This window comes from Papio anubis, chromosome 12, assembly GCF_008728515.1.
Source record: "Papio anubis isolate 15944 chromosome 12, Panubis1.0, whole genome shotgun sequence".
Taxonomy (NCBI): Eukaryota; Metazoa; Chordata; class Mammalia; order Primates; family Cercopithecidae; genus Papio; species Papio anubis.
The window spans coordinates 106842976-106859782 of record NC_044987.1 but is presented as its reverse complement, the minus strand read 5'-3'; the positions used below and the strand labels follow the sequence as shown (position 1 = coordinate 106859782).

The 16807-nt window shown below is 36.6% G+C and overlaps 2 protein-coding genes across 2 annotated transcripts; both read left to right on the top strand.

Annotated features, from left to right (window-relative positions):
* Positions 1-4785: 4785 nt before the first annotated feature.
* On the top strand, positions 4786-6096 carry LOC101006708 (olfactory receptor 5W2). The gene has a single exon (XM_003909890.5). It carries the CDS (start codon positions 5092-5094, stop codon positions 6022-6024), a length of 933 nt encoding a protein of 310 aa, XP_003909939.1. The 5' UTR covers positions 4786-5091; the 3' UTR covers positions 6025-6096.
* A 6634-nt stretch (positions 6097-12730) lies between these two features.
* LOC101010179 (olfactory receptor 5W2-like) lies at positions 12731-16164 on the top strand. Its single transcript, XM_021926926.2, has one exon. The coding sequence runs from the start codon at positions 12922-12924 to the stop codon at positions 13861-13863; it is 942 nt and encodes a 313-aa protein (XP_021782618.2). The 5' UTR covers positions 12731-12921; the 3' UTR covers positions 13864-16164.
* Positions 16165-16807: the final 643 nt, after the last annotated feature.

Genomic DNA, 16807 nt, shown 5'->3' with positions numbered 1-16807 from the left:
TATGGCAGTATCTACTATAGACGGACAAACAAATGCCCTATGACTCAAAAATTTCATTCTTAGATGTATAACCAAGAGAAATAAATGAAAGACCTAAACACCTGTACACAAATCTTCATCACTGCATTATTTGCAATGGCAGTAAAATTAAAAACCACTCAATATTTTATCAAAACATTAGATCAGAAGTTGAAGACGGCCGGGCGCGGTGGCTCAAGCTTGTAATCCCAGCACTTTGGGAGGCCGAGACGGGCGGATCACGAGGTCAGGAGATCGAGACTATCCTGGCTAACAGGGTGAAACCCCGTCTCTACTAAAAAATACAAAAAACTAGCCGGGCGAGGTGGCGGGCGCCTGTAGTCCCAGCTACTCCGGAGGCTGAGGCAGGAGAATGGCGTAAACCCGGGAGGCGGAGCTTGAAGTGAGCTGAGATCCGGCCACAGCACTCCAGCCTGGGCGACAGAGCCAGACTCCGTCTCAAAAAAAAAAAAAGAAGTTGAAGACATTTTCCTTAAGGAGTTAGATACTACATATTTTAAGGTTTGCAGATCATAAATTGTAATAATCACTCAGATTTTCCCTTGTATCACAAAAAAAATCCGTAGATAATATACTGATATATTGGTGTTTCCAAGTTCCAAAAAGAATTTATGGGTCATAGGTTGGTGATCCCTGCTCCTAATTACATGAACAGCATTATGTTATGTTTTCACCTCGGCTTGCTACCAACAGTGAGAATGAATACACTATCTCCACATCAACAACATGGAGGAATCTCACACACATAATGTTGGGTGAAAGAAGCCAGACTAAAAACAGTGTAAACACTGATTTTATGACTACAAACCTCAAAAAACATGCAAGATTACCCAACATATGGACATCAATTCATAATGCATGCAGAGACTATTTATGAGATGCTACTAATTTTGTTTTTTATTGGCCTGGTTCTGGGTGCTGAAATATTTTCCTTTCTAGAAATATACTTGGAGTATATTTTCTAAATAATAACTTTCTACCCGTATGTTATTTCCTAAAAAGCTTTGCCAAAACAAAGTATATTCCCTATGAGATTATTTTACTGCAGGATATATTTTTAATTTCCCAGTTTTATGTATATCCTAAGTGTTCAAAATATGTTTCTAAAATTAATGCGGTGCCCAAATTTCATAGAATATCTTAATAAATGATTAATATTTATTCCCCTAAAAGTTCTGTCTTGCTTGTAAAACAACAATGTCTTTATCAGCTCACTGTAGCAGGGAAACTTAACATACTTTGGTCTCAGTATCATATAATGAACTTTGTTTCGTAACACTCCATGCTTTAGGGCCTGACAACTGTTTTCCAAAGAAGGTGGTTTCTAGGAAGACAATTGCTACCATGGTAATGGAAGTTACCCCAGAAGCCTTAAATACAGATACTTTTTTTCCTCACTTACTTGGGTCTGATATACAAGGTTTCTCCTAGAGACAATTTTTTTTCAGTTATGTGAAAACATTATTCTGAATGAAAACACAAATCCTGTGGGACTTCAATAAAGTTATCCAACTTGTGATATTAATGTAGCTACATTAATTAGGGCTTGCAGGCCATAAATTGCACGGTAATTTCTAAATCAGGGTGAGGGATTGGTGGGGAAGAGAGTCCACATGGCCTGGAGAAGCCGTTGTATATAAGAAGCTAAAGCTGGGTCTTGACTAAACAAAATTAACCTGCGAGAAGTTAGCAGCCCTGAAGACAGGGAAGCATCTGGGGGGAAAAATGAGATTGTAAAGGAATCAGAAGAATGTGACCAAGGGCAACTCTGCCATCTCCAAACACACACTAGAAAAGTAAACAATGTTTGTCAAGCTCTTGGGTAATACAAATGCATCTGTTTCTTGAGGTTTAACTGTTAGGACAATTTCTAGCAACCTCTTGGGTTGTTTGAGTTTGCCTCAGCAGTATCTCCCTCGGGGGTACATTTGTTATTATAGTATTGGTATCATCACACAAGAAATGACAATGCAATATTAAACAACAACAGCAAAAAACTTTTAAAATCATCACTAAGCATTCCTTTTCCCAAAGTTAAAAATGTACTAATGTACTGATTTTAGACGAATGGGTGTTTTAGCTTTATAGAAAGCAAGGGAGGACAACAACAATAAACAAATGAAAAACACAGAAAACAGCTGGGCGCGATGGCTCACATCCCAGCACTTTGGGAGGTGGAGGCGGGTGGATCATGAGGTCGGGAGTTCTACACCAGCCTGGCCAACATAGTGAAACCCTGTCTCTACTAAAAACACAAAAATTAGCTGGGCATGGTGGCACGTGCCCGTAGTCCCAGCTACTCAGGAGGCTGAGACAGAAAAATTACTTGAACCTGGGAGGCGGAGGTTGCAGTGAGCCGAGATCATGCCACTGTACTCCCACCTGACGACAGAGCAAGACTCCGTCTCAAAAAAAAAAAGAAAGAAACAGAAAACCTACCCACCACTCCATCCACACACACATGAAGAAACCCCTGTGTTTTTATTAATTCCCAGGTGAAGTTTCAGAAAAAGTAAAAAATTCCATGGAGTACTTGAGTGCATAACTGGTACATGCCTAATACATCTTACTATTTTTGCCCTCACATTTTGCATTTACTGGCTTAATTTCAAATAAATTAACTGATTAAGATTCAGAATATACCCCTGCTGTGCGTGATTATCATATATTATATTGAAACGTCAATCAGCAGTAGCTATTAAATGAACATAGCCATTTTCGCTTATTAGTGTATCACCATGATTCATGTATTTTAAAATATCACTGAGAACATGGCTAATACAGAGGACATCCCCAAGACTGCCTTTCATTTCAATTATAGGTAACAACCTCCATAGAGAACCAGGTATACAATAAAATGTAAGCAGTAATTTCCGAGTTGGTCAAAATCTTTTAGATTGTTTTAAATCTCTTACTTTCTCTCTCAATAGAATGTGTGTATATATGTACATTTGTCTTAAAAAGCGTGACCTCAACACCCTTTTTCTTTTAAAGAATCATCTTTGTACATATCAACTGTATTAGGAGAAACAAACCTGAAAGGTTGTTTATGTTTTTTCTTGGTTGAACATTACCAGCCTAACCACTGGAAAATATTTAACATCACACAATCATATTTAAAAACACACATTACTCACACAAATCTCTGTACTAGGAATTGTGGGAATGTAGAGAGACACTTAGGCCAACAGACAAATAAAATATAAATTAAGAAAAAGTGTGTTCAAGGTGACGGATGATGTACATCCATAAAATAATTGAAATGAGGGTAGTTGTCAATGTAGTTGGGAAAAAGTAATTAGATAATTATTAATTTAAAAAGCAGCATGTTAGATTATCATATTTCTAAATGGGAAGTGAAGGAGACTTTCAGAAGTGAAAGAAACAGGATGAACAATGAAAAGGATACACAAACCATTAAGTCGAAAATCTATTCAAGTTTCATTGGATGTCTTATTTCATGATAACCATGAAGCATACTGTTAAACGAATTCTGATGAATTTCTAACACTGGTCAATTTGGTGATAAGGTTGAACAATTAAAAATGGAGCCTTTGCTAAACTAGTTGCAGCATTCACTGGGGAAAATACCGAAGCAAGAATCTAATTAATCATGTTTGAATAACATAAAGGAGTGAAGGCAGAGACTTGAGAGATTTAAGTCCCAACAGTCACCAGGTAATAATAAAATGTGATCTGCCTGTTGTTCACATACCAGAGGTAAAGACAGAAAGACTTGCTCATCTCAGGTGGGTTTCTGAATGATCAATTTAAAGGACAGGGGAAAAAATTTGGAAAAATGAGAAATCATTTATTAACGAATTTACAAATGAATGATTTTATAGGTGCTTACCTCAGTTAAAGCACCTCTGGAAACTAATGGCCAAACTGATATTTTCTTATTGGATCTGTGTGAATTTGACTGACCTTACTTGTCATTTGTAAGAGGATAATATAGATTTCACCCATTTACATTTTTAATCAACATTCATAAGTAAATCATTACTTTAAAAATCACCGTACATGTGATATTATTGTAGGCGTAAATTTAAGATTGGTTCTAGATTTACTCAAATAATAATAGAGGTAACACATTACAGATACTAATTTATGAAAATTCAAGTTATTATGGTATTTAAGTCTAGAAGAAATAACAATCAGACCCACTCTACATTTCAATTTTCATGTAACAGACACACACAGGCGCGCACACATACACACACACAAGAATGAATGCACATATAACACAAGCAACAGAAGCCTATATATTTCAGAAACATTTATTGTCCCTCTTCACATTTTGATTTTAATAAAAAAGTCAATTACAAGCAAATGTAAGTAGTCCGGTGTTCACACTTCTTTTACCACTCATATTTGGCTTTTATCCTTTGGAACCAGGTAAGTCATCCAAATGGATTACAAATGCTGTGACAAACCAGTGATGATGAGTAACAGTTAAATCAAACATTTTTCCTTTCCAGTAAACACTAAAGACACCACATCAAAAACAGTGCCATAATAATTTTCTCTTATTAACTTACACATAATATCACTGTCAGTGATAGAAAAAAAGTATATATTTCTTGAATGATGCAATAAATGTGATCCTTTTTTTGTCAAATAGATGAGATGTTTAGCACTGTATGTTCTGGTCCTTGTTACTCTAACTTTGGTGTTTCTTTCACTTCCTTTTGGATCTGTACTGATCTTTCAGTTTAATCAAATTGACTGCCTTAGATTGTACAATAGAAGCAAAGATAAATGATATATTTCAGAAATTGCATATAAATTTAGATTCAAAGTTGATCAACTTCCTTTGGTAGACACTTTTAGTTTTTTTTGTTTTGTTTTGTTTTGTTTTGTTTTAATACAGTAACGCCTCTTTGAAAGGGACACTTACCTAGGATACTTTTTGAGGGTAAAAAAGATAATTTACATAAACAAATCTTGTTCTGCTTTACAGATAATTTTTTTGATATCTTGGAAAGTCGAGCCCTAATCTGTCATCCTCATAATGATTTCTGTAGCAGTTTGAAACAAGAACAAGGAAGAATGGACTGGGAAAATTGCTCCTCATTAACTGATTTTTTTCTCCTGGGAATTACCAATAACCCAGAGATGAAAGTGACCCTATTTACTGTATTCTTGGCTGTTTATATCATTAATTTATCAGCAAATCTTGGAATGATAGTTTTAATCAGAATGGATTACCAACTTCACACACCAATGTACTTCTTCCTCAGTCATCTGTCTTTCTGTGATCTCTGCTATTCTACTGCAATTGGGCCCAAGATGCTGGTAGATCTACTTTCCAAGAACAAGTCAATTCCCTTCTATGGCTGTGCTCTGCAATTCTTGGTCTTCTGTATCTTTGCAGATTCTGAGTGTCTACTGCTGGCAGTGATGGCCTTTGATCGGTACAAGGCCATCAGCAATCCCCTGCACTATACAGTCAGCATGTCTAGCAGAGTGTGCTATCTACTATTGACTGGGGTTTATCTGGTGGGAATAGCAGATGCTTTGATACATACGACATTGGCATTCCGCCTATGCTTCTGTGGGTCTAATGAGATTAATCATTTCTTCTGTGATATCCCTCCTCTCTTATTACTCTCTTGCTCAGATACACAGGTCAATGAGTTAGTGTTATTCACTGTCTTTGGTTTTATTGAACTGAGTACCATTTCAGGAGTTCTCATTTCTTATTGTTATATCATCCTATCAGTCTTGGAGATCCACTCTGCTGAGGGGAGGTTCAAAGCTTTCTCTACATGCACTTCCCACTTATTTGCGGTTGCAATTTTCCAGGGAACTCTGCTCTTTATGTATTTCCGGCCAAGTTCTTCCTATTCTCTAGATCAAGATAAAATGACCTCATTGTTTTACACTCTTGTGGTTCCCACGTTGAACCCCCTGATTTATAGCCTGCGGAACAAGGATGTGAAAGAGGCCCTGAAAAAACTGAAAAATAAAATTTTATTTTAAGGAAATACTAAAAATACATGTTTATACACACAAAAATGCATATTCATATTGGTGTTTTCTTCAAATTATGTATTATAATATAAAGTTGTCTCAAATACTCTAATTTAATATAATACATATTTTACTAAGCCACAATCTAGCAATTCTTTGGAATTTTCTAAATATGCTATTTTTTAATGTGTTTTCAATTTAGATAAAGTAATCTCTATATTTGAAAAATGTCCCAGTCTTTGAGTTAGTGGGGCAAATTTTTATTTGTTTAATATATATTTCAGGCAGTAAATTTTCTTTTTTTCTTTTTTTTTTCTTTGAGATGGAGTCTCACCCTGTCGCCCAGGCTAAAGTGCAGTGGTGCAATCTCGGCTCACTGCAACCTCCGCCTCCCTGGTTCAAGTGATTCTTGTGCCTCAACCTCCTGAGTGGCTGGGATTACAGGTGCCTGCCTCCCGGCCTGGCTAATTTTTCTATTTTCAGTAGAGATGGGGTTTCACCGTTTTGACCAGTCTGGTCTCGAAATCTTGACCTCAGGTGATCTACCCATCTTGGTCCCACAAAGTGCTGGGATTATAGGAGTGATAGGCAGTAATTCTTCTAAGAGTTATTGAGTGTTTAGTATATGCCTTTCACACTGCTATGTACTTTGCATTTCATGCTGAATCCACTACTTTCTGTACTAGTGAGTCATAAAATGTAGTGAAAACTGGAAACATTAATTAAACTAACAAATAATTCATAATAAACTATAAAATGACATGAAGTCAAAAGGCACAGTACTCAAAGCATAAACAAAATGTCTAACCAGAATGTAGAGAAGAAAAGATTATTTGAAATGGGGACATTTGGTTTTAGATCTAAAAATGAGTAGAGATACAATGGGTATGCGGAGAGAAGAAAGGATTCTAGATGGAGAGCCTGAAAATTAGACATCCTGAGGTGGACAGGGCAATGCCTTTTTAGAGTAAAGGAAGTCCAACATGTAATAATTGAAGGATAAAGTGATACGTCCAGTAAAATCTAGTTAAGCTGATATTCTTAATTCATTCATTTCCACTCTACTTCTCTTCCCTTCTTCCTATTTCTAGCCCTGTTTAAATGTCCCTCTTGTGGTTCATAAATAATACTCTCTCAAAGGTACTATTCTATCTATCAGTCTGTTAATTGAACGAACGCCTCCAGTATGAGACTGCGAGCATTCTTTGCTCAAAGACTGCATGTGTTATGCCTGTCATCCCAACCAAAGCATCTGCATGGTTTCTGGGTCACCAAATGGGAAAATAAATCAGTAATAAAAATCAATACACGGTATAACATTTTTGAATGTTTGTGAGATATCAAAATCTAGTTAACTGAGGGTATAATGTGTGCTTTGAATAAATATTTTATAGGTTTTAAAAACCTTTTAAGTTCAGGGGTACAAGTGCAGGTTTGTTACATAGGTAAACTTGTGTCATGGGGGTGTGCTGTACAGACTATTTCCTAACCCAGGAATGTGGCCACATATTTGCAAAATCATACAAAACCCAGGTAAAAAGCTTAGTACCCATTAGTTATTTTTTCCTAATCCTCTCCTGTCTCCCACACTCCACCCTTCAAAAGGCCCCAGTGTGTGTAGTCCTCCTCTATGTGTCCATATTTTCTTATCACTAAGCTCTAAGTAAATGAAATGGTTATGGATACTAAGGTGATAAGTCTACAAAACATGCATATTAATTGCATAGGAAGTTACAGGCATTCATGTGGGTGCTTTCTTCATATTCACCTACCTTCATTCAGCTCTGTTCCAATGTATAATGCTAAAACCCTACGAGAAACTTGTTGAGAAAACATTGCTAAGGCCACATGTTTGCAAAACCATACAAAACTCAATGACACTTTTATTTAGCCTTTGTGATTGTGTAATGTCAAAGACATTGAATGTCTTAGGTTTTCTTGCTGTCCTTGTAAAACATGTCCTTCTGTGAAAAAATACCAGAATGTAAGTAAAGCCCAAAAGGCACCTCTGCTTTGCAAGGTTTCATTTGTGGGACACTGTGACAGGTTATGGATAAGTATGGTGATGGAAAAAAAAAAAAATACGTGGAATATTTCATTTTGGAAAACAGGTTTGGAGGGTTTCCACTTGTGACATGTTTTCTCAATTTACTCATATTCTTCTGTTAATCTGTTTTATGAGCATCAGGAGGGTAGAAAACACCCTTTGAAATATTATTAAGTCCAGACAGATTGGAAGGTCAGTGAATTGCTGCATAGATATAAATATGCCATCTCCCTTCCATATAACATATGACAGTTATGTCATGAAAAGGTTGATTTGATCTGCCTATTGGCTACTTTAATCATATATAATGAGTGTTGTCTAAAGAGAAGGAAATTTCAACCCCAACAAAGGCAGGGTATTAAGCTCAATAAATGTATGTCTAGAAATGGAAGAAACTAAATTAATTGTAACCTTTATTTCTCTGAATTTGTACAATTAAAGGTTGAGAAATCACTTATTAGAAATATTGCTTAGAATATTCATGACTTGAATAAAGATTTGGGCCAGATAGCCTGATCTAACCCTTCCATCTTGGGGCTCTACAGAAATATGTAAAACATTTATCACAAGGCTTTGATCCTTTCTAGCCTGTCCACCTCAATTTTCACCATTTCCTTCTACTCTCTATCTCTCTAAATCACTCTAAATCAGTCACCAATGACTGATGAAAAATAGTAATGTCCAAATTTGATATTACCAATGGCTTTGTGTAGTGGGTTAAGATGGTAGGAATGTTTCTGTATCATGAATCTTTTCCTTCAGCCTTGGCATTGAAATACCTAAACATAGTAATGACGTATGATGGTAGGTTTGGATATACATGTAATGCAATGAACAGACAGATACCTAATGGTGATCAGTTGTATAACTACACTTGTTAAAATAGATCAGTAATAACGCTCAATGAGGCAGAATGTGGGAGGTCCTGTGTTGAAACCAGAGGCAGTGACTTTTAACTTTCCTGAGTATCTCTCTCTAGAAACATGTTATGAACTAGGCACCCAATGCAACTTTAAATTACCATGGTATTTAACAAGACTCTTCTTCTCTAGAAATAAGTCCCGTCTCATCACCCCCCATAATAAAAAGCCTCATGCTAGTTTATTTATAAGACACTTTTCAGTTGTCACATTTTTTTCTATATATCTATGAGTCTACTGACATGTAAACCTATTCCCACTATTGGATACACAGTATTTTAAAACAAATACAAAAATGATGAGTGGCTTCATTTTTTTTTTTTTTTAGATGAAGATGAAGTCTCACTGTCTCCTAGGCTGGAGGGCAGTGGTGCAATCTTGCTTGTTTCCAGCAATTTTGCAATGCAATGACCTACCACATCACTTTCTATTGGCACCAATATTAATAATGACCAAGTGCCTAGTTGATATAAACAAGATAAATTACTCCCCATATAGCAAAACTTATTTATTCCTTCTATCTTCAGTCACTGCTGGGATCCTCCTGCCCTGCTTGAGAAGTGACATGAGTGATCTTTGAGAGTCTATGGGACCTTAATTTTGTGAATTTTCAGATATCACTTTAACATAAACACATTACAATACTCTGTAAGAGTATTTAAGAAAATTATCTTTTAAGACAGATCTGTTTTATCGCACGTTACTAAAAAATCTATTATGTGCAATTTCTATGGATACAATCAAACAATGTCTATAAAACTGTAATTTTACTTAACAGCTCTGGGTATCAGGTGCTACATCATATAATGAGATTGTATGAGACAACTCGGGACATACGTGACAATATATGAAACATACGATAATATGTGATGATAATTAGATAATTATAAAACACTTGACTTGGCAAGGCGGCAAAAATTGACTTTAAGATCAAATCTTTTATATTTACAGGCCATTTTTAAAAACATATTTCAGTGTAACGCTGGGATATGATAAATTATGTATGTATAATTTTAGTCATAGCAGACTTCCTGTGATATGAAGAATTGTATGTAAATGAAATGGCCATTAATAGAGGATTGATCAAATAAATTAATGTACATAAATAGAAGTGAATGCATTGTCCTCTAATCATATTGCTTATTTATACATAAAATGTGTTATTCTAACATCATTTTTGTTTAAAAAGCAGAAATCCAATACCATAGACAACAGAACCTGCTTATCCTTATGCAATGTGATTATGCCTACTTTTGCTTTTTTTACTAATATCTTTATTTTTCAGTGTATTGCAGGAGTGTTGTTTGTACATTTGTGTGTTTGAGGGGGGTATTTGTTTTTTATAATGTGCAATTAAAAGAAAATACCTGTGTAGAGATTAATGAACTGGAAATGATCAATACTGGTTGACTAGAGTCATTTCACTATTGCTTTTTAAATATAATATTGAGCATAAGCTACATAGAAACAAAAGGAATACTTTAAATGCTCTGTATTTTTTTTCTCAATCATTACCCTACCTATATAAAAGACCAATTGTTAAACCACATTTTTTTTTTTTTCTTGAGATGGAATCTCGCTCTGTCGCCCAGGCTGGAGTGCAGTGGCACAATCTCGGCTCACTGCAAGCTCTGCCTCCCGGGTTCACGCCATTCTCCTGCCTCAGCCTCCCAGGTAGCTGGGACTACAGGCGCCCCACCATGCCCAGCTAATTTTTTGTATTTTTAGTAGAGATGGGGTTTCACTGTGTTAGCCAGGATAGTCTTGATCTCCTGACCTCGTGATCCGCCCACCTCGGCCTCCCAAAGTGCTGGGATAACAGGTGTGAGTCACTGCCCCTAGCCAAACCACATTCTATTTGTCACTTATTCCTGTGAGAGGAAGTGTCCAATACCCAAGAGTCATACACAGAGCTACTTATACAGTCCAGGTAGGTCAGGAGACAATACTGAACTCTTGTGCAGAGGGGGCTGCCTCCAGTAAAGAAATCAGAGCTTACGGATCAGGTACTAATTTTTTTGTTATTTTTCTGGTTTACTTTTTATATTTCTTTAGTTCTTTCATTATTTTCCAATAAAAGTATCATATAAAACTAAATGAGACTGTAAAACAATGTGAATACTTATTTTAACCACTTTAATTATTATTTTAAATATATATATACACACACACACACACACACACACACACATAGCTGGCAAGGAATGGGATAAAATGCTAGCGCTGGCTACAGAGATGTTCAGACATTATTAGCATTTCAGTATCTTATCTGTACATTTATATATATTTAAATGTTATATTGTAAAGAAAATCATCATTTTTAAAGATGTGTCTACAAGGGCAGCTTTTTAAATAAATTTAGACTGAAATATTAGAGACCTGCATGTTGATCACTAGACCATTTTTCAGATGTCATCCTTTTTCTGTTTTTCATCTACCTCCAAGTCTACTTTTATTCTGTCTCACCGAACAGACAGAGACATGTATGATATTATACAAGCTATAATTTGTTTAGGTGAAATGTTACAATGGGATCAATAATTAAATTGGCCCCCCAAAGACAGCCAATTATTTTTAAGTCTAGCAGGTTTCAGAAGTATAGAAGAGAGGAGTCAAAGAAAACAAACAAAAATTTGTTACAACTTCTTGGTAATTGGGGTGGGGAACATAGCTCAGAAATGAATTTGTCTGAGGTTAGGAGACTGTGGACATATGAATATTCTTGCACGTCTGATCTATTGGTGAATGGATAATGTGGATTCTACTTGATCAGGGAAGAGGGACCCATATGGTAAACCATAGTCTCTTTTTTTTTTTGAGACAGAGTCTCACTGTGTTGCCCAGGCTGGAGTGTAGTGGCCGGATCTCAGCTCACTGCAAGCTCCGCCTCCCGGGTTTACTCCATTCTCCTGCCTCAGCCTCCCGAGTAGCTGAGACTACAGACACCCGCCACCTCGCCTGGCTAGCTTTTTATATTTTTTAGTAGAGACGGGGTTTCGCTGTGTTAGCCAGGATGGTCTCGATCTCCTGACCTCGTGATCCGCCCGTCTCGGCCTCCCAAAGTGCTGGGATTACAGGCTTGAGCCACCGCGCCCGGCCCATAGTCTGTTTCTTACACCTCTGTCATCAGTGCTGCAGCAGGCCTGCAGTTAGTTTCAAAGTGTTCTTTATAATCTCCTCTGAGCAACAGCAACTTTCAGAGGAGAACATAGTTAGCTCTGGCATATTCCTGTCTGTCAACTCTAGCTTACTGATCATGGAGACCCTTCTACTCACTTCTCATGCAACCATCACCCTTTCTACTCCAGTGGTTTGTGAACTACAGACTGTCTCCATCCCAGTGACAATAGGATGCAGGTTTGGTTATTAACGCTGGGTAGGACCTGGGGGGTTATTGGGAAAGTGGAGGAATGTTATATGTAAGAACCTGTCATTGCTCTGCCTGCTCCACATTTTTGGATGATGACAGAAACATACGGGATACACTCATTACCTGCACCTATCACTTAACTTTGCTTGTCTGTTACGAGATATCACAACATTTCTACAAAACTAACAGCAAAAGCAACAACAATAATCTTGTCATTAGATGTGAGTTATCTGGTTGAACTAATTACAGGAACTATCACCTTGAACTCTGAGGACATCAATTTCCTAGTCTGTAAAAGAGAAGTAGCAAAAATCACCATAAATAAATAACACATAGGTTTTCATGAAATTAACATGATTTAATTTAAATGAAAGTGCCATACAAATGTAAGAGATATTACCGTGATCATTTTGTTGATTTTCATTAAATTGGATATTTTCTAGTAGATTGTTTATATCTTTATTTTTAATTACTGAAAAAAGACCATCAGTTTGACTATTAATATAGTAAGATAATGTTAACCCTTCACTTCCGTTTTCTTCTTTCAAACCAGGGGTTTCCAGCTCTCAATGATGACCCTTAAGAACTGCACTGTGTTTACTGACTTTGTATTCTTAGGACTTTCAGGTACACAGGGTACGCAGCAGGGGCTCTTCGCGCTTTTCTTCCTAATTTATGGCATAACTGTGATTGCCAATCTAGGGATGATCTTTTTGATCAAGATGGATCTCAGACTTCACACACCCATGTACTATTTCCTGAGCAATTTATCGTTCTGTGATGTCTGCTACTCTTCCACTGTCTCTCCCAAGATGCTGGCTGATTTCTTATCGGACCAAAAGTGGATTCCATATAATTTATGTGCCGTTCAGATGTATTTATTTGGAGTCTTTGCAGATGTGGAATGTCTCATGTTGGCTGTCATGGCCTATGATCGTTATGTTGCCATCTGCAATCCACTTCTTTATACGATCACTATGTCCAGGAGTATCTGCACCCAGCTAGTGGCTCTTGCCTATGTTGTAGGTTTGGTGGATTCTGCAATCCACACCTGCTGTACATTCAGATTGTCATTCTGCAATTCTAATGTTATCAATCACTTTTTCTGTGACATCCCTCCCTTGCTAGCCCTCTCCTACTCGGACACATTCATTAATGAGATAGTGATGTTCACATTCATCGGCTGTATTGTGGGGTGCAGCATTGTCACTGTCTTCCTCTCCTACAGCTACATCATAATTACCATCCTTAAAATGAGCTCACCTGAGGGCAGACAGAAAGCCTTTTCTACCTGCACCTCCCACTTGATGGCTGTGGCTATATTTCATGGCACACTCCTGTTCATGTATTTCCGACCCAGTTCAAGTTACTCAATGGAAACAGACAAAATGGCCTCTGTTTTCTACACAGTTGTCATACCTATGTTAAATCCTCTGATCTACAGCTTAAGGAATAGGGATGTGAAAGGTGCTCTGAAAAAAGCAATGAGCACTAAATTATGTTCTGTATGAAACTGTAATTTCCATTCAAAAATAATAAGTTCATGTATTAAAGTTCATGTATTTTGGCATAGGTTTCTGTAGTCTCACCCAAGCAGCCTTCAAGGTATTTTTAATTTCTTACCATTGTGCTTAAATTGTGTGTAGAGGGGGCGGGAATTATTGGTCTTAGTCTTCCTTCTAAACCAATGAGGAGTAGAAATAGACTCCTTTTGTTGTTTTGCAGAGAAGGTCCTTTCGTATTTCCCCACTCTGTTCGTGACTATGCCCCAGTGAACTGTTGTGGGTTATAGTGAACCCTCTTCCCGCACCAATTCAACAGACCCTCCCTAAATTTCCAATTCCATAAAAAATGTGCTGAATAAATACAGTGGCTCATTCAAAGGGACTTTTAGAGAATCAAACTTAGTCTGGTTTGTGTCCTTCCTAGGTACAAGTATCACCCTGTAAATGTCTAGCATATACTTATAAGTAAATAAGTAGTAAACAAATAAATAAAAATAAATAAGAAATCTCTCACCCTAGACATGAAATTCCATGAAGGTAATGTCCTTTCCTATCTTGTTCACCATGATTTCTACTTTGTTATTTTTAATGTTCGACTGCAGGATCCCATTTATAAACAGCTATTCAATAAACAATGTTCCTCACAAAATTCATGGAAAAAGGAGACTTTGTAAATTTACCAGAAAAAGAAGTCACTTTCATTTCATTCTAGTATATTCACCTTGGATGAAATCCATCTATACCTCTTGTCTTTTGGCCTAGGTTTGAAATAAGTTGTCAGAAACAGAGATCATCGGATGTACTGAACAGTTTTTCTCAGATACTGTGTTCCTCATTATACCAGCAGACATCCCCAGGATCACCAAGCCCAGATTTTTATTACACCTCACAGTCTCAGCACCAGGTTCTGGACTTTCCTCCTGCCCTGACTCTGGGGAACAGACATGCTGCTTTTGACAACCTACAGGACTGCACAACTGGAGTGATAGATCTGGACCTTCTCCAAAGGTCACTGGAAAAGCAGCCTCAATCTCCCTGGATGAGTTTATAGCATTATACGATGTTAATGGTACTATGTTTCATGGAAATGTATACGTGCACATGTTTTAACTCACGTGAGCCATGTGAGTTAAAATTTCAAAACTGAAATGCCCAATTGATATAGGTTAAGTTGTAAAGTACGTTCAATGGAAAAAACCCACAAATGACAAGTCATATTTACATTAGTATATCATTTATAATAACTTACATTGCTTCTTTGCATATTTATGAAATAAACTAGAATCCTATTCTAAACAAAATATTAATAGTGGTAATCTCTAAGTGATTGGCTATTAGGTAATCCTACAATATGTTTCAATAATGTAATTAATGGCATATATTGGTCTCACTGAAATCATTTAGAAATTAACCAAGTTATGAAAAACAACACGATTTTTGATTCTAATGATTATTTGTTTTATTTTAAATTTTGTCGTGAAGGAAACACAAAGGCACACATCTCTGGTGCTAGGAGGACAAGGTAATGAATTATACAGGGTTTCATTTAGGCCTTCTTCCATATTGCATACATCATTTTAGTTATAAATTGCCCTGAGTGTTACATGCTTCAAAGCATCATAAGAGTGAAAGAATTAATTAAAAACATAAAACTTTTAGCAGAATATTTGTTTTGCATTACTAATTGAACAGAATTTTAAAACAAAAATATTTTACTGTCTCTGAAATGTTTCCTTTCCTCTGTAATTTTGAATAGCATATTGATTGATCATAGAATATATCACTTATCAGGACCTTTTCATCACTTTGGAAACCAAACTCAATGTACTTTTTAAAAAACATATTAATTATATTCATATCTATGAAAAACTAAACACACCTGGGTCAGGCATGGTGATCCATGGTGGCCCCCGGCGCTTTGGTAGGCTGAGGCAGGCAGATCCCTTGAGCTCAGGAGTTTGAAACTAGCCTGCGTAAAATAGTGAGAGCCTGTCTCCACAAATACAAAAAAAAAATTAGGCAACTAATGACTGAAGCAAGTGATTTAGTATCTATTAGCTATGGTCATTCCTAGCATTACTTTTGAATAATTAAAATAGCTTATTCTTAAGATGTGACTGTCATAACTGTTTATGATAATAAATTAATTGATATATTAACATGCCCTCCAAACAGAACTTCTAGAAAAAGATAAGAGAATGAATTCAGGCCATTGAAAATTCCTCCTCAGTACTAATAGAATGAATTTAAAATATTGAAAGTTAGCACATTTAATCGACAGTGCCACACAAGAAAAATAGTTGAGCCGGGTACAGTGGCTCATGCCTATAATCCCAGCACTTTGGGAGGCCGAGGCAGGCAGATCACTTGAGCTTGGGAGTTCAAGACCAGCCTGGGCAACATAGCAAAACCCCATCTCTACAAAAAAAATAAATAAAAAATTATCTGGGTGTGGTGGTGTGTGCCTGTGGCCCCAGCTACTCAGGAGGCTGAGGTGGGATGTTGAGCCTGGGAGGTCAAGGCTGCAGTGAGCTGAGATTGCATCACTGCATTACAGCTTGGGTGACACAGTGAGTACCTGTCTCAAAACAAAACAAAAACACCTAAAGTACTCATTTTATATAAAATGGGCTTCGCTGTCCATTTTTCACATATATATGTAAGACAAAAGGATACTCCTTATTTTTTTACCTTTTCCATTAAAGACGCCAATTTAATTGTCTTCATGCATTACCAAGACTGTATGTAGTCTTGGTTTGATTTGTTGTTTGTTTTTATTGATTATTTTATTTCATTTTAAAAATTGATAAATATAGGAGAAAATTTAAGATAAGAATTTGTACTTCAAGTGTGGCTGACAAGGGTTCACATCTGTATGTGAACTATCAGTCACTCTCAGTTACATGTTAGCTGTGTGACCTTAGTTTACTTAACATTGTGAAGTCTCAGT